Source organism: Caretta caretta, chromosome 7 (genome assembly GCF_965140235.1).
Source record: "Caretta caretta isolate rCarCar2 chromosome 7, rCarCar1.hap1, whole genome shotgun sequence".
Taxonomy (NCBI): domain Eukaryota; kingdom Metazoa; phylum Chordata; order Testudines; family Cheloniidae; genus Caretta; species Caretta caretta.
Genome location: NC_134212.1, coordinates 19,238,636 through 19,262,120, shown reverse-complemented (window position 1 = coordinate 19,262,120; position 23,485 = coordinate 19,238,636). Strand labels below are relative to the sequence as shown.

The 23,485-nt window shown below is 44.1% G+C and overlaps 1 protein-coding gene across 1 annotated transcript in view; it reads left to right on the top strand.

Annotated features, from left to right (window-relative positions):
- Positions 1 to 23,485, top strand: part of PLXND1 (plexin D1) — a 123,647-nt gene that overhangs the window by 27,896 nt on the left and 72,266 nt on the right. Inside the window, exons 2-8 of the mRNA XM_048858075.2 lie at positions 6,363 to 6,539; positions 10,185 to 10,316; positions 12,525 to 12,625; positions 13,346 to 13,475; positions 15,579 to 15,753; positions 17,256 to 17,364; positions 19,234 to 19,336. Of these exons, the coding sequence (XP_048714032.2) occupies positions 6,363 to 6,539; positions 10,185 to 10,316; positions 12,525 to 12,625; positions 13,346 to 13,475; positions 15,579 to 15,753; positions 17,256 to 17,364; positions 19,234 to 19,336 (927 nt within the window). The remainder of the gene's footprint in view (positions 1 to 6,362; positions 6,540 to 10,184; positions 10,317 to 12,524; positions 12,626 to 13,345; positions 13,476 to 15,578; positions 15,754 to 17,255; positions 17,365 to 19,233; positions 19,337 to 23,485) is intronic.

Here is a 23,485-nt window from a genome sequence, read left to right as displayed (position 1 = left end):
AAGAGAGAGGCATCTTCAGACCCCTGCATTTGGTCTGTTTAAATCAGCACCTCCCGGTGTTATTCTGAAGGAGTTCTTTGCATTTAGGCCCCAGTTCAGTAAGGTAGTGAAACATGTCCAGCTTTAAACATGTAAGTAACCATATTGAAGTCAATGGGACTGTTCCCAAGCTTAAAGTTAGCCAAGTGCTTAAGTACCTTGCGGAACTGGGACCTTGATTATTTCTTCTTTTAGGCTACTGTAACAGCTGAAGGTCACCCCCATACATATCTGCACCCTTCCTGCTGTTGTTAGGGAGTCATATATAGCCACACACCAGTGAGCAGCAGAGGTAACATTTCAATGGCTTCTTGCGTCAAGATGAGCAATGGAAGTGACACCACAGATGACATTATAATGGCTGTAGAAACATACCATTCGTTCAAAAGGCTTTAGGTACAGCCAGGGCATTGTATAAAAACCTCTGTGGGGGAGTCTCCAGGTAAATTTTTAACAGCGTTGCTGTTGTGACATTTGAATGCTGTCAAATCCATCCACATTGTCAGGGAAGAAATTGTAAGGAGCGTCACTCAGGAGTCAGAAGGAAATCTTGGACATGTGTTGGAGGAACCAGGCAATCTGTGTAAGCCCTGCCAGGCCTCCAAATACTGTGTGGGAGAGGAGGAGCCTCCGAGGGCAACGTTAGTGAAGCTGGGGGAATTTGGCTGTGTTGGCTTGCTCTACCGATGGGTCCAGGTGGCCAAATTCCAGTTAGGCAAAAACAAAACCATGTATGGAGACGATTGAGAATGGGAGCATTCCACACCCACTTTACACAGCTATAATCAATGACACAAGGTGCAGAACAAGGAAGAATCAGGCCCAGGTTTCTGTTTTAGTTTCCAGTTAATCTGAATCACCAAATTTTTGTCTTTGTGGAGAAGGGCAACTTAAAGTCCCTGTTTTTGGTCCATCTCTGGTTTGCACAGATCTGGTCTTAATCTTTTGCAGATTCAGCCTGTTGGCCTTTACTCCACTCGAGTGTCGCTTTGAGCGTAAGGTTCAACCCTTATTATTTTTAAGTCAATCTCATGATTTTTTTAGAGATTGACTCATGGTTTTGGAATGCTTGGGTCTGGCAAGGGATAGCTAGTTCTTGCACTACCTGAGCACTGGGAATGGTAGGCAAGGCAGCGTGAGGTAATCAGTGCCCCAGAGGGGACATGGCTGAGGGGCACGAGGCATGGCTAGTGGCCTGACCATCCCTTTCTGCAACTGTACACACCTGTGCTGTCAGCACAGGAGACGGGCATGCTTTGTGCCCTGTGAGAGGATGTAGCAGCTCCTGTGTTCTCCCCAGGGCCCCTGGAGTTGTTCCACCTACCTCACCACATAGGCACCTATGGGGAAAAATTAGTAGATGCTCTGCACCCACCAGCAGCCAAGCTCCCCTCCCTTCCCCCCACCTCCTCTGCCTACCTCCTAGCATTTCCCGCCACAGCTGTTTGGCACCGTTAGATCGCTCTAGGAGGTGGGAGAGGAGCGGGAACGTGCCACGCGCTCAGGGGAGGAGGCAGGGAAGAGATGGGGCCAGGGCAAGGATTTGGGGAAGGAGTTGGAATCTTGGCAGGGAGAGGGCGGAGTTGGGGCAGGGACTTTGGGGAAAGGGTTGGAATGGGGGCGGGGAAGGGGTGGGACAGGGGAAGGGGCTCATGGAAGGGGTGGAGTGGGGGTGGGGCCCAGGGCAGAGCGGGGGGGTCGAGCACCCACGTGAAAGAGGGGAAGTCGGCGCCTATGCCTCACCAGTCCCTCCCTCTGCCACTAACCAGCCCAGGCACCCTGTCCCCAAACCTCATTCTAGCCATAAAGTCATATTGCCTGGAGCCATTTAGAGGCATAGAGAGCAGTGGGGATCCATCAGTGACAAGCAACCCAGTCCCTGACCTGGATTGTCTCAGATCCCTTTGTGACCCAGCCTGTCCTCCAGTTCATTGCGTGCGCCTTCAGCACTGCTTCACTGCCAGCCGCCCCCTCCCCCCCACTCAGAATCCCTGAGCCAAGAAGTTCCAAAGCTGATTCCTCTCCTTGCAGGGCTTTTTGCCATTTTGTGGTTAGGCAGCCACACCAGCCGGGCAGCATGTGGGGGTTGATGGGAAGTAGCTGAGTTGTGTAAGACTCTCGTGCTGTGCTTAAACTACGTGGATGGATTTCCCACACACACAGTTTAAAGCAGCAAGTCTCTCTGGGCTATGGGACAGCAAAACAAAGAGGATCTATAAAGATCATAGAGGCTAACAAGCTTTGCAGACAGTGCAAGGGAAGTGAATTTTTTGTAAAAGTATTTTTCAATCTAACTATTGTCAGCTGCTTGTTCTCTCTGGACTCAGACGAAGGAGGATGCTAGCAAATTCCTTGCCCAGGGCTCTAGTATCTCCTTGGGCTGCCACAGGACCATCAGGAACCCTTAAGAATTAAAATCTTCACTCTCTCTGCTCTGATCTAATTTTGTCATTCCAGTATCCTGCTGCCTATCTGTGCCACTGTAGCCTTGGGCCCGATCCAGCTTCTGAGACCCGTACTGACAATGAGCAGCACCGTACTCCACAGATAGTCCCACTGAAGTCAATGGGTCATTCATGGAGTGATTTACTATTAAACATGATTAGGGGTATCAGAATCCAGCCTATTTAAAATCCGTAAAAAACTTTGCCCTTGACTTCAGTAGGAGCGGGATTGGGCCCTGAGTTTACAGCCCTCAATCTCAGAAAAGTTTGCTCATATGAAAATGCTATTCAGGGTCACTCTATTTAAAAACAATCCTGACTACCCTTTAATTTTAAAGAAAAAGAGAAAAAATTGCAATTGGTTGCCAGCTGTCTTCAGGTCTGAATGATTCAATACATTCCACAGTGGCAAACCCCAGGGTTCAACAGTGTCTAACCTGGGGTTACAAATGAGTATAGGTTTCAGAGTAACAGCCGTGTTAGTCTGTATTCGCAAAAAGAAAAGGAGTACTTGTGGCACCTTAGAGACTAACCAATTTATTTGAGCATAAGCTTTCGTGAGCTACAGCTCACTTCATCGGATGCATACTGTGGAAAATATGTTTTTATACACACAGACCATGAAAAAATGGGTGTTTATCACTACAAAAGGTTTTCTCTCCCCCCACCCCACTCTCCTGCTGGTAATAGCTTATCTAAAGTGATCACTCTCCTTACAATGTGTATGATAATCAAGGTGGGCCGTTTCCAGCATAAATCCAGGTTTTCTCCCCATCCTCCCACCCCCCAAATCCACTCTCCTGTTGGTAATAGCTTATCTAATGTGATCACTCTCCTCACAATAAGAAAAGGAATACTTGTGGCACCTTAGAGACTAACCAATTTATTTGAGCATTAGCTTTCGTGAGCTTCTTCATCCAATGTGATATATGCCATCATGTGCCAGCAATGCCCCTCTGCCATGTACATTGGGCAAACTGGACAGTCTCTACGTAAAAGAATAAAGGGACACAAATCAGATGTCAAGAATTATAACATTCATAAACCAGTCGGAGAACACTTCAATCTCTCTGGTCACTTGATTTCTGATCTCAAAGTGACTATCCTTCAACAAAAAAACTTCGAAAACAGACTCCAATGAGAGACTGCTGAATTGGAATTAATTTGCAAATTGGATACAATTAACTTAGGCGTGAATAGAGACTGGGAATGGTTGAGTCTAAAAAAAAGTAACCTATTTCCCCTTGTTTATTCCTCCCTCTCTCCCTCCCCCGTTCCTCAGACATTCTTGTTAAACCCTGGATTTGTGCTGGAAATGGCCCACCTTGATTATCCTGCGCATTGTGAGGAGAGGTTTCAGAGTAACAACCGTGAACAGAGAGATTGAAGTGTTCTCCGACTGGTTTATGAATGTTATAATTCTTGACATCTGATTTGTGTCCATTTATTCTTTTACGTAGAGACTGTCCACTTTGCCCAATGTACATGGCAGAGGGGCATTGCTGGCACATGATGGCATATATCACATTGGTAGATATGCAGGTGAACGAGCCTCTGATAGTGTGGCTGATGTTATTAGGCCCTGTGATGGTGTCCCCTGAATAGATATGTGGGCACAGTTGGCAACAGGCTTTGTTGCAAGGATAGGCTCCTGGGTTAGTAGTTCTGTTGTGTGGTATGTGGTTGTTGGTGAGTATTCGCTTCAGGTTGGGGGGCTGTCTGTAGGCAAGGACTGGCCTGTCTCCCAAGATTTATGAGAGTGTTGGGTCGTCCTTCAGGATAGGTTGTAGATCCTTGATAATGCGTTGGAGGGGTTTTAGTTGGGGGCTGAAGGTGACGGCTAGTAGCGTTCTGTTATTTTCTTTGTTAGGCCTGTCCTGTAGTAGGTGACTTCTGGGAACTCTTCTGGCTCTATCAATCTGTTTCTTCACTTCTGCAAGTGGTTATTGTAGTTGTAAGAATGCTTGATAGAGATCTTGTAGGTGTTTGTCTCTGTCTGAGGGGTTGGAGCAAATGCGGTTGTATCGCAGAGCTTGGATGTAGATAATGGATCGTATGGTGTGGTCGGGGTGAAAGCTGGAGGCATGTAGGTAGGAATAGCGGTCAGTAGGTTTCCGGTATAGGGTGGTGTTTATGTGACCATCGTTTATTAGCACTGTAGTGTCCAGAAAGTGGATCTCTTGTGTGGACTGGACCAGGCTGAGGTTGATGGTGGGATGATAATTGTTGAAATCATGGTGGAATTCCTCAAGGGCTTCTTTTCCATGGGTCCAGATGATGAAGATGTCATCAATATAGCGCAAGTAGAGTAGGGATGTTAGGGGACGAGAGCTGAGGAAGCGTTGTTCTAAATCAGCCATAAAAATGTTGGCATACTGTGGGGCCATGCGGGTACCCATAGCAGTGCCGCTGACTTGAAGGTATACATTGTCCCCAAATGTAAAATAGTTATGGGTAAGGACAAAGTCACAAAGTTCAGCCACCAGGTTAGCCATGACATTATCGGGAACAGTGTTCTTGACGGCTTGTAGTCCATCTTCGTGTGGAATGTTGGTATAGAGGGCTTCTACATCCATAGCGGCCAAGATGGTGTTATCAGGAAGATCACCGATGGATTGTAGTTTCCTCAGGAAGTCATTGATGTCTTGAAGGTAGCTGGGAGTGCTGGTAGCGTAGGGCCTGAGGAGGGAGTCTATATAGCCAGACAATCCTGCTGTCAGGGTGCCAATGCCTGAGATGATGGGGCGTCCAAGATTTCCAGGTTTATGGATCTTGGGTAGTAGATAGAATATCCCAGGTCAGGGTTCCAGGGGTGTGTCTGTGCAGATTTGATCTTGTGCTTTTTCAGGGAGTTTCTTGAGCAAATGGTGTAGTTTCTTTTGGTAACTCTCAGTGGGATCAGAGGGTAATGGCTTGTAGAAAGTGGTGTTGGAGAGCTGCCGAGCAGCCTCTTGTTCGTATTCCGACCTATTCATGATGACAACAGCACCTCCTTTGTCAGCCTTTTTGATTATGATGTCAGAGTTGTTTCTGAGGCTGTGGATGGCATTGTGTTCTGCATGGCTGAGGTTGTGGGGCAAGCGATGCTGCTTTTCCACAATTTCAGCCCGTGCACGTCAGCAGAAGCAATCTATGTAGAAGTCCAGTCTGCTGTCTCGACCTTCAGGAGGAGTCCACCTAGAATCTTTCTTTTTGTAGTGTTGGTAGGGTATGAGTCTAGACGCTCAAGCCCTAACAAACCTTGGGTCTGGTAATTTGAGTTCTGCTAACCCTGGGTTTACACTGTAGTGTAGACATATCCTCAGGGACAAATCCTGTGAGCTGCAGGAGGGATGAGAGAGGTCTCAAAGGCCGTGGAACTGACATCCCAATCATGCAGAGGCTGGACAGGGAACTCAGCTCTCCTGAGTATCATGGGGTTCTCTCCACATTATTACCATAGGGAATTGCATATAAGGTTCAGGAATAAGGCTCCGACAAGAGGATGTAAGGAATGAAGAAGCCTTAGACAGTTGTGGAGACCTGAGGCTGTAGTGGTGATCTACAAGTGACTCTGTTGGTGCCCTGCAGTATGGGCAGAAGGATTCTCTTCCCTCAGCCCCTATGAAGCCCTGTAGCACAAAGCTCTCTTTCTTGAGCCTGTGCAGTGGTTCAGGATTTGGCCGCAGAGAGCAGATCTAATGAGTAAGAAGGTGCCACTATTACAGCCATTTTCTCAATTGTAACTACTGACTAATATTTCTTATTTAATATCCAATGGTAAGGTTTCCCTGTGTATGGCATAGAACCCTCAATGCATTGTTTTGTTCAAAGGGTATAGTCTCAGTGAGAAGTGTTTTTATTTTGTTGCCACGCTTTGACATGAATGTTTCTTTGCAGCTGCAGCCAGAGCAATTAGACTGTGGAGCAGCCCATCTCCAACACCCTTTGGCCATCCTGCAACCCATAAAGGCAACACCAATGTTCATATACCAGGGCCTCACTTCGGTGGCCGTTTCCAGTGTCAATAATTACACTGTTGTGTTTCTGGGCACAGCAAATGGAAGACTCCTGAAGGTAAAATTAGCATGTTACTAGAGAGATAAAAATGAAGCACTTAAGGGAGTTGACGGGTCAGGGATGGGTGGTGGGGTTTGGAGCCTTTCACCTCTCGGATCATTGGTTTGTATAATACTCAGGATGGCAGTATCTGAAAGCTGTTGCTGTACCACCTCACAGTGTGTAGTTCTGCAGGTCCAAAATAAGCAGGGGTGGTTTGGCTCATTTCTTGGATGGGTGACTACCAGGTTGCTCCTAGATGCAGCTGGAAGTGGTTTTAGTGTTCACCCCACATAATAGTATGGGGCAGTGTGCTACTGGATGTGTCTTCTCTCAGATGAGGCATAAAACGGAGTTTTTGACTTCTTGTGGTCATTAAATATCTCATGACATTTTTCATAAGAATAGGGTTGTTACTACTTGTGTCCTGGTTAAATGCCAACTTGAACTTGCACGCTGCCTACCTAAATTCCCCTGGCAGTTTCAGCTGAATACACTGCATTTTTTTCCCACCCTACAAATGTTACATCACATCACTGAGCGCTGTTAACTAGCTGATATATTCCACCCCAGAGGTGGCTGCAGGGAAATCGGGAGATTCAGGTAATGTGGGCAAATTGTGATCCCTGGGTGAAAGGCACTAGAAAAGTGTTGTTATTGTTGATCATCTCAGAACTGTTTGGTGGCCTGTGTGAAATCAGTTGTCACTCCCAGTCCAGTTTGCAGTAGAGAGGTGTCCACCTCACATAAACCACTATCACATGGCACCTTTGTTGGCAGCCTCAGCAGAGAGAAACGACTACTAAACTCTGAGATGTGGCCCTTCCCATGCAGGGCTGAGGCACGTTGACACGGCAATATGAAGGAAGTGTGCTCTGGTGCTGCCCACGCGGTAACTGCACTGAGAATAAAGAGTTCAGTCTTTAGGACTTTCAGTACAGCCCATTTATCCATTACTGTATTCACAGTAATAGAAAAAAAATCATTTGACAAAGCTCGCTCTGAGCACAGGCTTTCATTCTGCAATAAAGAATTAACTGGATATTACTTTAATCTATACAATGATATATGCTGCCTGGTAATTGGTATCTGTTAATCAGTATTTAAGGCTACAATGTGATTGTGTTGTATTTAATATACTGTAGAAGCAAAAGACCTCAGTTGAAATGCTATTTTATAGCATTTTTTTATTAGCAGTGTCCTCTAATAATTTCTTCCCTTGATTTGTTGGTTTTTAAAAGCTCCTTATAGACTGAAGAATCACTGAGTGATCATTCCCCAATGCTAAACTCTGAAGCAGGTCTGAATCCATGCATATAATATTGTATCTCTGTTGAAACAATGCACTGAAGGCAATGTAGGGCAACGCACTAGCCTCAGTCAAGAGCCAAGGTGCAGGGCCAAGGTTTCAATAACCTCAATGCTTAGAGTTTGCCAAAGGAAGGTTTACGTTCCAGCCAATCACAGCAGTCCACTAAAGTCCCTGCATCAGTAAGCCCACAGAGTAGAAAAAGACCATCTAGGAGAGACATGGCTGGAATCTGCTTTATCTCAGCCCGGAGCTAATAGTACATAATTTGGAATATTGGATCAAAATACTTGGAGAAGAGAAAATGAATCCAATTTCTCTCATTGCTTCCAAGTGCTCCTGGCAGAAAAGTGGGAAAGATCTCAAAGAAGCTCTCTGGTTTCTTTTTTGCCTAGAGGGGGAGGTAATCCAACAGGGTGATAGGCAATTGACATCATAGCCAGGTGCACAGGGCCAAGGGTGAAGACACATCCCACATGCAGCTCCCGTTCACACAGTATTAACAGTTCTGCTTCCATTATCATATCAGAGAAAGCAGCCTTATCTGCTGAACGTCCATTAGAGAGAGGCTCCTGACTACCCTTGACTGGGATAATTTGCTCGGATAGCTATAATTTAATTCTGCAACACAGCTGCGTAACCAGAAGCCTTTTTACCTTCAGGGCTCTTTGTTACTTGGCATGGCATACGGAATACTTTGTGTGGGTTATAATTCAGATCTTTGCTGTCCAAGAAAAGATGGCAGGAGGGCAGAAGTCGTGTTTGACCAGCTCCCCCAGCAGCAATGATGGCTGCCAGTCACATGGAGAATCAAACATACTGCAGAATGGCATACCATAGGGGCCATTATTTGCACCACAATTGAGAGTTGTTAAATAATGCTTTCAAAGCTGCTAAGCTTACAGTGTAGTGTAAAAGTATGGCAGAGCCTAGCACCGTCCCTGGGGATACAGGGATTTTCTGCTGAGTCATCCTGATGTCAGGTGCTGGAACCCAGTACACAGATGCAGAGGTATTTTTGCTGAATTTCTCAGAAGTTAGACCAGGTTAGGTCTAGTCAGCTCCAGTCCAAAAGCATAAGAGCTCCCCATGGCTGTATCTACACTATCCTTTTCCCTAAAAATTTCCCTCAGTTGCTAACACCAGTATAGCTGCAATAGGGGAAGCTCTAGACTAGCTAACTAGACTGCTGTCTATCGGCATTATTACCACCATGTCACCCAGCCCTGCTCTGAGGGTTACACAATGGTAACACTGTTGGCAGCCTTGTCTGTACTGGGGCTCCTGCCACTGCTTTCATTGGTGGAGCTACAGCAGTGCGTAGCAATGGTGGGAATTTTTTAAGGGCAAAAAGGCTAGTGTAGCAAGGCCTCTGAGGCACCAGGACCCACAGAAAGAGATGTCTTGTGAAGAAAAACACTAGGAACAGCCAAGCTTGTAGGAACAGGGGGAAAACTAGCTGGAAGAGAGGAAGGATGGTCTTGTGGTTAAGGCACCGAACTGAGAGTCAGGATATCTGGGTTAAGTTCCTATCTGTAGAATTCTAGTGTGACTTCAGGAAGTCCTTAATCTTTCTCAACCCCATGTGTAAAATGGAGATGATAATATTTCTTCTCTTCCATGTTTCTTATCTATTTAGTTAGTAGCTTGCAAAGTATATCTACAGTGCCTAGCACAATGGGGCCTCAACCTGAGTTGGGCCTCTGAATGCTGCTGTCATACAAATAACACTTTTCTGAGCATAACTGTTTTAATAAAGATTTGGAAATAAAATAATTTTCCAATATGATGATGATGATAATAATGATAACAATTAATTTGCCTGTATATGTCTGAAGACCTAATTTTTATTTTATTTATGCTGGTTTAAATCAGGAGTAACTCCACGGAGATGTTCTGAATTAGACTGACATAACACCAGTGTGAGATCAGAATTAGGCCCTGTAAGTCATTGCCGTGGCAGGATCTTCACCCTTTCATGGCAGAAAAAGGGAGTTCCATGCAGCTTGCTAAGTAGGAGTCTTTGGCCTGAGACATTAAAAATGGAGATCCTGTCAAAAGATCCCATAGCATTTCCCATTAGAGACGGGGTTTGCCCTTCACCAACCAGTATTTCCCTTCCCCTCACAAGTGTTCTGTGTTGCAAGCAGAGTTGCTTCCCTCCACCCCAGCAGTGGCTGCATTTTAGTGGTGCTGTGTTTGTGCAGTTTATGGAGCACTTTGGGATAAAAGCTGATGTTAAAATATAAGGCATTATTAGTTACCATTTTACTTCTGAGTTTATAAAAAGAATGAGAAAAACATCTCTCCCATAACAATGTTTGATCTCAACAGATGGTTCTTTCTCACTATAGATTAATCTGAACAGTGACATGAAGATTATTAGCAGGAAGTCAGTTTCAGTGGCTTATGGGGAATCCGTTCATCCTATCATGCAGTTTGATCCTTCTGATTCCAGCTACCTCTATCTCATGACTTCCTATCAGGTAGGACTTCTGTTCGCCATACATTTGGCAAAGTGCATTTGTCTGATATTTGCAAACAGCATTGGCTTAGGGAAAAGAGGAGGAGAAATATTATTTTAATACCAGTAATGCACAGACTTGTAAAGGTTAGGAATCACTCCAAAGTTTAGATCAAACCTTTTCAGAACCATCCATACCTTTTGGGTCTACATAGCTAGGCTGGAAGTCTCACAGGAACAAACTTCTTTGCAAGATTTCTGGTACCATTTCCTTCTGGCCAGGCTAGAAATATTGTGAGAATAGCCTTCTGTCTAAAGTTTTGGTCCTGGCACTTCTGAACAGAACTTGGAAATGCAGAGGGACATAAAAACTAGAGATAGGTCATAGCCTCAAAGTTCAGATCCAAATGTCACCAAATTTGAGGGGATTTGGATTTGGAGGTTTGTGTTGACCCATTACTGAGACCAGACCCAGCTGCAAAGTTTAGTTCTGGATCTGAACTTTCCCAAGTTTCAGCGGGGTTGGATGCATGATTCATGTCAGCTTCACTTTTAGTGAAAATGAATAAAAAGTTACCCAAACTTTTTCAAACCTCATAATGAGTATTTGGAGTTTGGGGCCAGGGTTCAGGTTGATTCCTGTTATCTGAACTGGTTCACCCATCTCTGTGCAACTAAAGGTGAAAGCTACAGTGTAACATGCCTTAAGCAATTACCTACAGGGCTGGCAAAAATAAGTAGATGTTGGTCTTTATCTGAAATTTGGATAACATTGTACTAGAAATGTTGGGGATACTTTTAAAGGGTCACTCAAGAAAAAGGTTTGCCTGTTAGAGCTGGTCCTCAGGGCAGGTTTCACTGTACCTACAAATTCACACACTTCATCTCATAGGAGGGCACTATGCAGCATGGAAAGCTCTGTCTTTGGAGAAGCCTGAAAATTCCACAGCAGGAAGAAACAAATGGTCTCTCCTTGCCTTCTGTTAAGTGAACAACTGAGGAGGAGTAGAGTTCAGTTCTTGCTCCAAGCCCTGGTGGTCTGTCCTGAATTATATTTTAATTTGTTGAAACAGACACACAACTACTACTTTTGTATGTTGTATTTATATTTTCCAGCTGTAATTCCCTGCAGACTGGCCATTATCATTTCATGGAACTCTCCCAGGGTGCCTGTCTAGCTAATATCTCAGACCCCTTAAATGCCTCACAAACACTTAGGAGCACAAAAAGACACCTGCTATGAACTTTATCCTGGGCGGACTAAAACCCCATGTACAATACTTCAGATCAGATAGTTTGGCCCTTTCCTTTAAATTGGGCCAGATCAGTTCCTTTTGCCAATGGAATTTACATTTTGGGAATCTTGACAAGCATGTGTGGAAACTGTGCACAGCATGTGTTTGAGGAGAAACTGGCCCAGATGACTGGTTGTTTGAGATGCTGAGTACCTTTTGGGAACTGAGGGCTCTCACCACCTTGCATTGTCAGACTCTAAATTATCAAGTTCCACTCAGTCTTCTTTTCCAGGTGTTTAAAAACCTAGGAAAGAAAGCATACAAGTGACAGCATTCTCCCCTTCCAAGTGGTTCTTACAGAGCAACTCACCAGAGGTACTGCTGACCTATGTGCTATCCCAGGAGTCATATTTCCCTACATGTGAATGATTTTGTATTCCTAGGTAAATTCTGGTCACTTCATAAATAGACAAACATTGTTCACTCCCTTCTAGAAGGGGTCTGGCAAGTATGAAATCTTGAGATTTTCACACTGATCATGACCCAGGTAATGTGCGGTGAAATGGTGACAAAAACTGGTCCCATCTGAACCATCAAAAGGGTTTTATATTTTAATAATATTGCTGTCCCTCATCTTGCAGTTATGCTGAAGATGCTGGCTAACAAGAAACGGAGACATATAGTCTTCTGTTTGCACATAGTGCTCCCATTACTCACAGAACCATAAATTGGAGTGATGGAAAAGTCTAAACCATGCCCCTGCCAAGGCAGGATTGTTCCCCCTTAGTACATTTCCTAATACATTATCTAGTCTATTATTCAAAGTGGTTCACCACATGTGAGTCTCATCAACACCTCATTAGTGTCAACTACAAGTTTCCTTTCCGTTGTCAAGAAGTGCACATACACCTGAGAGTTTGGGTTTTTTTTGTGGCATCTGAAAATGTTTGGATACCTGGGAATGATAGTGACCTTGGGTTTTGCTTGTTGCACAGATGACCCGTGTGAAGGTGGCTGCCTGTGACCAGTATGCAACATGTACGGAGTGCTTGGCTGCAGCTGATGCTTATTGTGGATGGTGTACAATGGAGACCAGGTAGAACTTCTTGTATCTTCTCCTGGGTGATTGTCTTTGGATCTCTTCCTCAGAGTTTCAGCAGATTGCTGTTTTGCTGCACAGCCATTCTAGCTTACAACCTTTGCCTGATCTTTCCCAGTTTTTACCAAATACAGGGCAATCCTTTTAAAGATGCCTCAATCCAGTCTCAAGTTTTGAGAGTGTACTTTTTTGCTTACACTTAATTGCATCTGCATTTTTTTATGACAATAGCTAATTGTGAATGCAAAAAAGAGGTGTTAGCCATCTAATCACTTGACTGTGAGTGCAAACAGCTAGTTAGAAAGCTGAGTCCCGTCATTGGCAGCTGCAGTTACTTGTGGGCACAATTCAACGCATACCCAGAAATCAGGCCGCAAAATTAGACTCTGTCTTCCCAAATCAGGTCCAGGATTTTTGGCCAAACACACAAGTACATATACAGCTATTTCTCTCGTGTTCTGCACTCAGTCGTTGCGGTCTAATATCTCCCCATCACATACACATATTTCCCATTGATGCTAACAGGAGTGGTGTGCTGATATCGTGACAACTGTACCCATTAACTATTAGCAGTAGCACAATAGGCTGAAACACAGAAGTTGGAGAAATGGGAGGAAGTCTACAGATTTGTACAGGACCTTCTTTGTAATTGTCACAACAGTTTTATCAATATTTCAATAGGCATCTCACCATCAGTTGTGCCTCTGTTTGTTTCAGGTGTTCTCTGCAGCATGAATGCGTTAATTCCACTGAGCCAAATTTCTGGACGAGTGCAAGTGAAGGAGTGCAGCAGTGTCCTTCAATGACAATCATGCCATCAGAAATTAATATTGACAGTGACAACAAGGTACATCTAATATGGATACAGGTTAATGAAGTGCGATGGCCACAGGTCACCATCTGTTCTCGGTGCCCACAGATGTCATTGCTCTAGCTAGGATAATGGTTCCAAACATTTTGGGGGCAATAATACCAGTTTGCCAGACTCCCACCTCATATGTCCTAGCTGGTACCAGCTACTGTTCACTGCTTCCCGTTCTCATTGGAGCAGCCCAAGCACCACTGTGTATTTCAGAGCTGTGGCAAAATTTTCAAAAGCACGGAAGTCCCATTTTCAAAAGTGACATAGGCACTTAGGAGCCGAAGTCTCATTGAAAATCAATAGGGCTTGGGCTCTGACATGCCTTTATGTCACTTTTGAAAATGGGACTTAGCCTCCTAAGTCACTTGAATGCTTTTGAAAATTTCACCCATTAAAAAAATGGGAAAAACAACGGGGGAGAAAATGGTGGGAAAAAATTAAAATTTTGAAGTTGTTCCCTTTCCTGGGGTTCTAAATTAATTCATCTGTTTTTCATGAAAATTTTTATAATTTTTTAATCAACATTTATATCAAAATCAACTATTTTTGAAATTCGTAACAAAATGGTTTCTTTACCAAAACCCAAGTTTCAGGTAAATGAAAAAATTTGCTAAACTCTTTGATAATGTCATTGGTTTTATGGAAAAAGTTTTGGTTTTGAAAAAAGGGAATTTTCCACCCAAATAAATCTTTTTAATCTAAAAGACTTTGATCAGCTCCAGAGTGTTGGAATGAGTTACTGAGTGGGAAGCAGGCAGCAAAATGAACCAGTGCCCAGCACAGGTGGGGAGAGGGAACCCAGCGTACCAGTCCCCATATCTGGTACTGCTTCTCACTGCCTGGAAACAGCTGGGTTAGAAGAGGGTCACTGACTATGTACTTAGTTTTCATCACAGTGCTGAATCAGCAGCAAACTTGTATTTTAATTAAGTTTAGAGATCAGTGTGAGGCTCAGAGTTTGGATGCATCTCCAAACGTCCCCAGAGCTCATGGGAGATGTTCAGTTCAGGGTCTGGGTCTGGCAGAGCTGGGACACACTGTCCTAGCCACAAAGCCACAGAAAACTCTCTCATTTGGCTCTTTTGAAGCAGAGGCTTGGGACCAAATGATCTTCTGGCGTAATCCTATTGACTGTGCCATGGAGTCACAACTGCAGAGAACTTAGCCTTTGGGGTCTTATTTTAAGATAATGTACAAAACAAAAGCCCGTACTTCAAAACCTTCAATTCCTGCAGCTGCTTAGGCAAAAAGTTTCACAGCAAAAAATAAACCACCAAAAATGCATTTGAAGTTCCCTTTGGAGGAGTGCAGAGCAATATTTTCTCCACCAATCACCAATAGCCCTTCAACCCGAATGGCCTTTTTCATATACACTTCAGTAAGTTAGAGCAGCTACCCTGCCCCCTTTCCTTGAGCTCCTGAGAGGCTCCTCTCTCCCCGGCGGGGCGGAGGGCATGAAGATCCCATGAACTTCTTACTGGGGCAAAAGGGTCTTCTCACTATGGGCCTGAAGTCATCGGCCTGAAGGTTTGGCTATAGACTAGAATTTCCCCAAAGTTCAAGAATTTCAGATCCAGAGTTGGTTTGCCCCACTCTCTTCTGTTGTTTCATGGGCATAATCCCACCCTGGTGGTATTTGAAGTTGCACAAGGAGCTGCTGCTGTAAAGGGAAGAGGTGTGCTCCAAGACAAGGTGGGGATAGAACCAGTAAGGTGCTTAGGGTGGAGTGGGCTAGGTGGCACATTCCGGATGGAAGGGAGCAGTTTAGATATGTGTAGTGGGGCTCCTACCTTGGCTTTGTGTTTGGATGACCATCTGAATAAAGCACATGGCTAGTTCTGAGTGTCAAACTATGAACTTACCCTATATATTTACTTACGGAAACAATGGAACTCTATAGTGATAAAGGTGTATTACTGTAGCAATTTCTTGTACACCATATGACGCATATGACAAAATAGATACTGAAAAAATCACCTGTCAGTGGACATGTTTGCTGAACTGGTTAGTCTATATGCTTCAATCACCTTGTCCAACTCTGTCAATCACTTTTTATAGCAATAATTGAACTTTTTGTCCAAATTTAAGGCCATGATAATCCAAATAAATGGGAACATCCCGAGCCTCAGTGGAATGGAGATGTCTTGTGATTATGGAAATAATATCTACACTGTCGCCAAAGTCCCCGGAAATGATGTAAACTATTTTATTTATTGTAATTTTCTTCCAAGAGAGAAATATCCCGCGTTCCCACCCAATCAAGGTATGTAATGGAAAATGGGCTCAGTGTACGTTCCAAAACCTCTTTTATGGAATTAATTTTCTTCATTGTTGTGTTGATTCTGGGGTTAAAGGTTATTTTTTTGCAAATAATACTATTTATAGAAAACATTGGAAAAAAGGACAGCTGCACAGCTTCTCTAGTATATGAAATGTCACACTATAATCATTGCTGGAAGTTCCTGAAATCTTTTTACCGTCCTAACATGAGTTGTCAATCAGTATTTTCGAATCCATCTATTATTACTGGTGGAATTGAAAAACCAGTTCAGGTATGTAACTTATTGGGTTTTGCTTATGTTGTCTAGATAAAATTTGTTTTTAAATTTTCTTTTAATAAGTACTGAAATCTACAAGTTTAAGCTCTTTATAACTAATAGCATTATTGTTATTTCTAATTATTACTATTTTACTTTCCTTTCAAAAATACATTTCAGAAAAAAAAATCCAGAAGAAAAAGTGAAGTGTGGTCTGAGACAGCTCAGGAACACTAATACCATCTGCATGCTGCTCTTTCCAAAATACTAAGACTGAAATCTTCAAACCTGCCCACAAACTTTGGATGCTTCCAAAATTGGATGCTCAGCATGAGATACCTGGGACCTGACGTTCATAGACACTGCACATTTGCAGTCCCACTTGAAGTCAGGGGAGGTGGGCGCCCAACGCCTTTGGAAATCAGGCCCAAATTGTTTCATGCTGGGTACAGTGAGGCATCCAGAATCTGTAGCCAATTTTGAAAATTTTGACCTAAACATTCTAGACTTCAGGGTGGGATTTTCACAAGTTTTCACCATTGGTCTAACTGCTCCACTGAAGTTTAATCATTGGCTTCAATGGGAGCAAAGTTAAGCCAACACTCTGAGCACTTTTGAAAATCCCACTCATATTAGGCAGTTTTAAAAGATGTCATTGATATTCTCCCCAGCTGTAGGAAGAATGGTAGTGATTGAACTGCTTTGTATTATTGTTTATGGTAATGTCCAAGCCAATTTCTGGAAGCCTATCTTTTGATTTTTTATGCACTTCTTGGAAGAGGCTTTGAGTCTCATCCCAGGGGTGTTTATCATAAGATTTCAAAAAATTAAGTAATTAAGCAAACAGCAGGAGAAATGTAGTTTACAAATGTTGGTAGCCAAAAATGGGACTTTTCACCATTTTCAGTTGGTTTGTCCACACTGAGAAAATGACTGAGGTTTTAAAACATATTGACTAACTTGATTTAATTAACAAATTTAAAAATACAACTTAGCACTTTGTGTAGGCAAAGACACTAATTTAACTTTGGGGGGGAAGGGATTTAAAGTTAGGGGGGCTAAATGAGGAGGAATATATGAACTCTGAGAGGCAACCCAGAGGAAACCCCAGAGAAAAAATTTCAGCAGCTGGGATATTGTTTACTCAGAAGTTTTGTCTTGCCCTCTAAGATTGAGCAAAAATAGAAACTCTCTTTTGATCCAATATTCTTTGGCTTGCTTGTTTCAGACCATGTGATTGTTCAAACTGCAATACGGGTCAACGGCAAAAATATTGTCTGGGCCAATTTCACCATTTATGATTGCAAAAGAACTGGAAATATTTACCCCAAAACAGCGTAAGTGATCTCACCTTTCATAAACTACAGCAACCAAAGCAGTTTGGGGGGAGGTCAGAGTTGGGAGAGAAGGCAGGGTGTTGACAAACAGTAGCTTGCTCTGCTGTGTCTCACTTTAGAACCTGGTGATTGAAACTTCCAAATCTTTGTGCCAGGGGAACAGATGTAAATTGAGCAATTCAAAATGGTGTGCGTGCATCATTTGAGGGTGCTTGCTTGTGGGGTTAACTGAGCAGGAACAGCCCTCCCTGCCAGCGGGACTGTTTGAGTCCTGGGCAGGATTTGGCGGGATTGAGGATGATGATTGCCAGGGATTTATACAGGAAGGTCCTAGCAGCATCTCAGGCCATCTGGACATTTCGATGAAGCCTGGCTTATCTTTTTTGTATTTTATTTTTTTTAAAAACATGAACAATATTTTTATTTGAAAGTTTTTTGTGTTAACCCTTAGGGTGCTGGCTAATCTCCAACTCTTTAGCACTCGCATGCTAATCTGTGTGTGCATCGAATATATCTAATCAGTATACTGCATTTAATCTAATCTATAGTATTTATAGAGAATCCATCACCATAGTATCAGGAGACCTTGTAAGCGTCGTACCTTAGGGACTGGACAGTTTCCAAGGGTTTAGTGGAGGTATCTGAAGGCTGCTGTGCCAAGGAGAGGGAGGGTTTCTGGCTGCAGGGAAGTGAGGACAGATCTGTACTCATGCCTTCAGATTCCCAAATGGCCCTGTCATCACCCCCTCCTTCCCCCACATCCCCCAGAAACAAGCCCATCATCTCGTGGCTGACCTTATGACATATTCCACTGGCAGTTTCTGACCACTTCCTCAAGCTGGAAACCAGCAGGGTATGAGGGGGAATCACAGCAGGAGGTGAAGTCTGGGGTGCAAACAAACTGGCCTGGAGCCCAGAGCAGCTCTGTGCAGTGATATGGACCAGCAGCATGTGGCTGTGGGGTGCTGGATGGGGTGGGGCTACGGTGATTGTGGGAGGGTCCAGAAGAGGACTAAGAAAGCCAGAGGAACCTCATTGGAGAGAGAGGAGGGAGTTAGGAGCAGGGAGCCAGATAGGCTAGAAGGAGAAGAGGGGACTGAAGAGAAGCCAGGTATACTTGGCTGCCAGCTCTCTACTGAAAGCCTTCAGACTGGGTATGTTTGTCTTTTGGTTCTAAGGGGGGTTAAACAACAGAAACAGTCAGACAAATAATGCATGCATTTGACACGCTGAGTCCCATCCCATGCATTTCCAGAACTGCTTGGGAATAGCCATGTATCTCTCATTGGATATAATGGTTTGTTGGTGCTGGTTTCAACCCATGGAACTCTGTGCATATTTACAGGGTATAATGATGTGACCCAATGACCCAGTCAGTGTAGGGTTCCACAGCCTCTACGCAAAGCCATTGAAAAAGCCACCAGAAAAGTTAGCATCACCTGACTTAATGGGACAATTTACAGGGTTTAAAAGACATATTTTTAAAAATGGGAGAGGGGCTCAAATACTCGTTGGCTGCCTAAAGTCACTCTGTGGTCCAGAAGCTTTGACTGTGTGAGACAATTAATGGAACTGACACCTTTAACTGTTTGTGGAGAAGTCATTCCCCACCAAGGGCCAGCCTGATTCAGAATCAGGCGAACAGCCTCAAGAGCTTTGGGCGTCAGCATAGCCCTGATAATAAAAGGAGGGATAGAATGACCAGAGCCTTCTCTGAATGGATTTGTCCTAGGGACCATAAAACAGAGAACACAGAGTCTACAGGTATGTGAAGAACTATAACCTGACACTGACATTGGGCTCTGCAGAGGGGGCTGAAATCTGCATGGCCTTTAAAAATTAAGTGCACCTGCTTTTTATGCATTTCAGATGTACCAGTTGCCTCTCGACCAAATGGAAGTGTTATTGGTGCACTGAGAAATACATGTGTGTCTCCAATTACTCTGATTGTGAGGACTCACTAAAGATGAATGTAAGGCACATTGGGCTTTGTTATTTCGTATGATTTTGTAAGTTGGCTGCATTACTGTTATTATTTTCTGCCTTTTCCTGGAGAAATTTCCTGTGTTGATCAGATGCCATTGGTTTTAGAATACTTTACTGGAATATATATGGGGTCAGCTGTGGGGCTGGGACTCAGGAGACTGAGGCTCTGCTCCTGGCTCTGTCACTGACTTGCTGTGTGGCCTTCAGAAAGTCTCTTCCTCACTCTGTGCATCAGTTTCCCCTTGTGTAAAATGAAGATAATGTTCCTGCACTTTTTAAAGAGCATTGAGATTTGGAAATAAAAAGCTGTGTGTAAATGCACAGGAGTAATGACTTCTAGACACTAGCAAGCTCACAAGTTCTGAAAATGCTTCTGTCTGGATTGGTGATGGGATACAGAGCTGGTCACCATTTTAATCTCTCTCCAGTTAGTATCAAGACTACTTAGCATTTATGCAGCACTGATTAACACCCCTGTGAGGTAGGTAAGTAAGTATTCTTGCCCTCTCTTCACAAATGGGGAAACTGACACTAAGGTTGGTGAAGTGACTTACCCAAGAGCATGCAGAGAGCTGGTAGCAGAGCCAGGGTTAGAACTGAGCAGTTGCTAGTTCCCAAATGTGTGCTTGATCACATGGTGTCTCCAGGTAGTGACTGAAAGTGGTTACATTGAGAGGCTATTCAGTGAGCTGTGAAAAGTGGTTCTGTGGTCTCAGTCCTGCTTCTAGTAGATAAGTGTCACCATTACATAACCTGTTGGCCCCAACTAGCACCTTTGTTAGCAGCTGCAGCAGAAGGCATAAACATTTTTGTTGAGATGGAGTCTAGTCTGCCCTCTCCATTCTGGAAGTGGTCCCTCTAGACTGAGGAGCAGGCATTGTGGGGGAAACTAACACTGAGCTGAACCTGTTCTACAGCTGAAAAGAGGACTTCAGTTTCCAGGGCGGTCAGTCCAACACCTTTCATCAGTTTATCTCCGGTTTTCTTGCAGTTGACACAGCTTTGTGTGTCTGTGTATCTTGTAACAGAGTAAAGAATTGTTCGTGTGTGGGGTTCTTCCAACATACGTGTTCAGCTTTCCTGGTTATTTCAGCAGGCTTTGTCCCTTGGTTCTTTATTACTGTTCAACCTGGAGCAGTGCCTTGATTTCCACGCACCTGGGGATGCCTGGATTTAAGCAATAAAATAAATGTAACAATACCTTATCGTTCATTTAGCTTTTACTAGGCTGTTGTGGTACATTAATGAAATGGCAGCTAACTTGCTAGAGCGCCACCGGTGAGTGCAGAAAATCGCCTTTATCCAAACAAATTACAGCTCCTAATAACAGAGACTTGGCGTATTCAAGCTTCTGAAATTTAAACTGAAGCGAATTTAAATAAAATTGGCCTTTAGCAATCAATTTATTGGACCTCAGAGCTAAGCTTTTACATTTTAAATTGAATATTTCTTTGGTGCTAGCACTCTGAGCCTCTTTCAAGCTCATTGAGACAGAGATTCCCCTTGCTTGTTACCTTTATACAAGGACCTCGGCCATATATTAGACTTTCCATTCGCTCTTCCAGACTTGACCTCAGCGATCTGATGGCTTTCCATTCATGTCCCTTCATACCCTGCCTCCCTTTGTGGAACTCTCTGGAACTCATGTAATTCATTAAAGAAGGAAGGCAGATATGACCAATACATTGCAACTTTATCCTATACAGTTCTTTCCTTATAAAAACAGTATGAAAGGCTTCCTGCAACTGTTGAGTCACAGCCAGTCAAATTGTTCTTTGAGAATAATATTCATTGCAGATTTAACCTTCTTCTCTGCTTGTGACTCATCTGTGAACAGATTTTCCAAATCTCTTAGCAGTTTGTAATTGTTAAATGAACAGTATAAATCTGCAGCCCTTGCTTTTTCATGAATCATTCACTTTGGGCCAGATTCTTAAAAGTTCTCAGCACCCAACATGCTGAGTTCTTTTGAAAATCTGATCCTTTGACTCTTTGCTATTCTGTGTGTGGGACTAGTCACTAAATCACACAATGTTGTTACTGCTGTTTGAATGAGTAGAGTCCTGAAAATCTGCAGAAATTCACTTTATATCCCTGGACCATTTTTGCAGATCGTGGATTGGATGCAGATACAAATTTTGTATCCGCGCAGGGCTCTATGGACGAGAGAAGATTTCTAAAAAGGAAAATAAATAAATGCAAACAGGGACTTAGGCCATGTCTACACTACCACTTATTTCGTCAAAACTTATGTCACTCAGGGATGTGCAAAAAACACACCCCTCATCGACATAAGTTTCTCCGGCATAAGTGGTAGTATGCACAGCGCTAAGTTGGTGGGAGAGCTTCCCTTGCTGGCATAGCTACTGCCGCTCATTGTGTGGGGGGGTTAATTACGTCAACGGGAGAGCACTCTCCCATCAGTATAGAGCGGCTACATGAGAGATCTTACAGCGGCACAGCTGCATCATACAGCTGTGCCACTGGAAGGTCTCTAGTGTAGACCTAAGTTCCCTGTAAGCTGCGCAGCAGCCTATTTAGCGCCACGTCGGTGCTCAGGAAATCCGCCTGGGGACCGACCGGCTGCGACCAGAGGAGTGGCCCAGACCTGCTGCGGCTGGGGAGCCCCTCCCACAGTCCGGGGCACCGCGGCCTCAGCCAGGATGGCACAACCCAGCCCCGCCCCATCCGCGGCCAGGGCAGCCCAGTCTGGACCCAGTCATGCTAGGACCAGGAGAGGGGTGCCTATCCTGCGGCCCCAGCCCTGGAGCTGCTGCAGCAGGAAGTGGCGCCTCTCCCCACCAGCCCAGGTGCTGCTGCATGAAGAGAGATCTGGGGGGAGTTCCTGAGCCCCATATCCCCAGTCCCACCCCAGAGCCCGCACCCTCAACCAGAGCCATCAAATGAATTCAGCTCCCCAAACCAGCTGATACTCCACTTTTCTTTAAAAAAAATACTAAGGACCTTTTTCAATAATAACTAGGTTGAATTTAAAATTAGACAGGCCAAAACACCAGCCAATACACTCCAGGGAACAATCCTGCACTGACAGGGAGTGATTGACAACATTTAACCCAACAAAGTCTTTTCCATCTCTAATGTCTGTGGGTCGGATCTTGATGCTCTTGTTCAGTTTTTAACCCCTGAGAGTTTTGCCTGTGCAAGGACTATAAATTAGTCTGTCACTGCCATGATGGATACCTTAGAAATAACGTAGCCAGACAGCCTGTGATTCTAAAATTAACCCTCAGTCAGGGATCCATGGTACATCTCTCCACCCAATAAGAAATGCAAGTCACTTCCAAAATAACAAACCATCACATCATGTTCATAATCTTGCCTGCGTAGCGCACAGTCACATACACTGTCCCACAGAATATATCCTGGGCTTACAGTGAATGACAATCTTCTATCGTCACAAAAGGAATCCAGAGATAAGCTAATTTGGGTTAGTATTCATCCTGAGCCTGTCCCCCATTCACAGGCAAATTCTCTTCTGTGGGCCACATTCCGCTCCCAGTGTAAATCCAAAGTCATTCTGTTGGCTTCAGTGGACTTCTCCAGATTCACACTGCCTTGCTGGGAATGAGAGCAGAATCCATCCCTGTATCTCCACAAAGCCTGAATTGTACAGCCCTGAATGGACAGGAGAGAGAAACTCAAAGCCCTAGCCTCATGCCCCCACCCTGTTTCCTCCAGGGAAAAAATAATTCATAGAGCATGTTACACCTACTGCCTGATTGTTTTGATTTTGCTTCTAGAGGGAAAATATAGCAGTCTCAGTGACCCCTTGACCACAGCCTCACCTCACAGTTTTTCAGCCTCTAGAATCCTTGGACTGTCAAAGGAGCAAACTGCCTGAACCACTGAGGATTAAAATAATCGGATGAGCTCAGTGCTGCCAAAGGCAATCACCTCCAGGAGGCTCAGTGAGACAGATCCTGAGGTCCTTACACAGGCAAAACTCCCTCTGGAGTCAATGGGAGATTTGCCTTAGTAGGGACAGAATAAAAGCTGGGTAAGAACCCTGAGGATTTGTCTCCAGATTTGGATGCATCTGAGAATCACTGAGTCTCTTGAGTTCACAGCTGTTACTACTGAAAAATTTAGAGCAAGTCTTTGAATGATGCTTCAG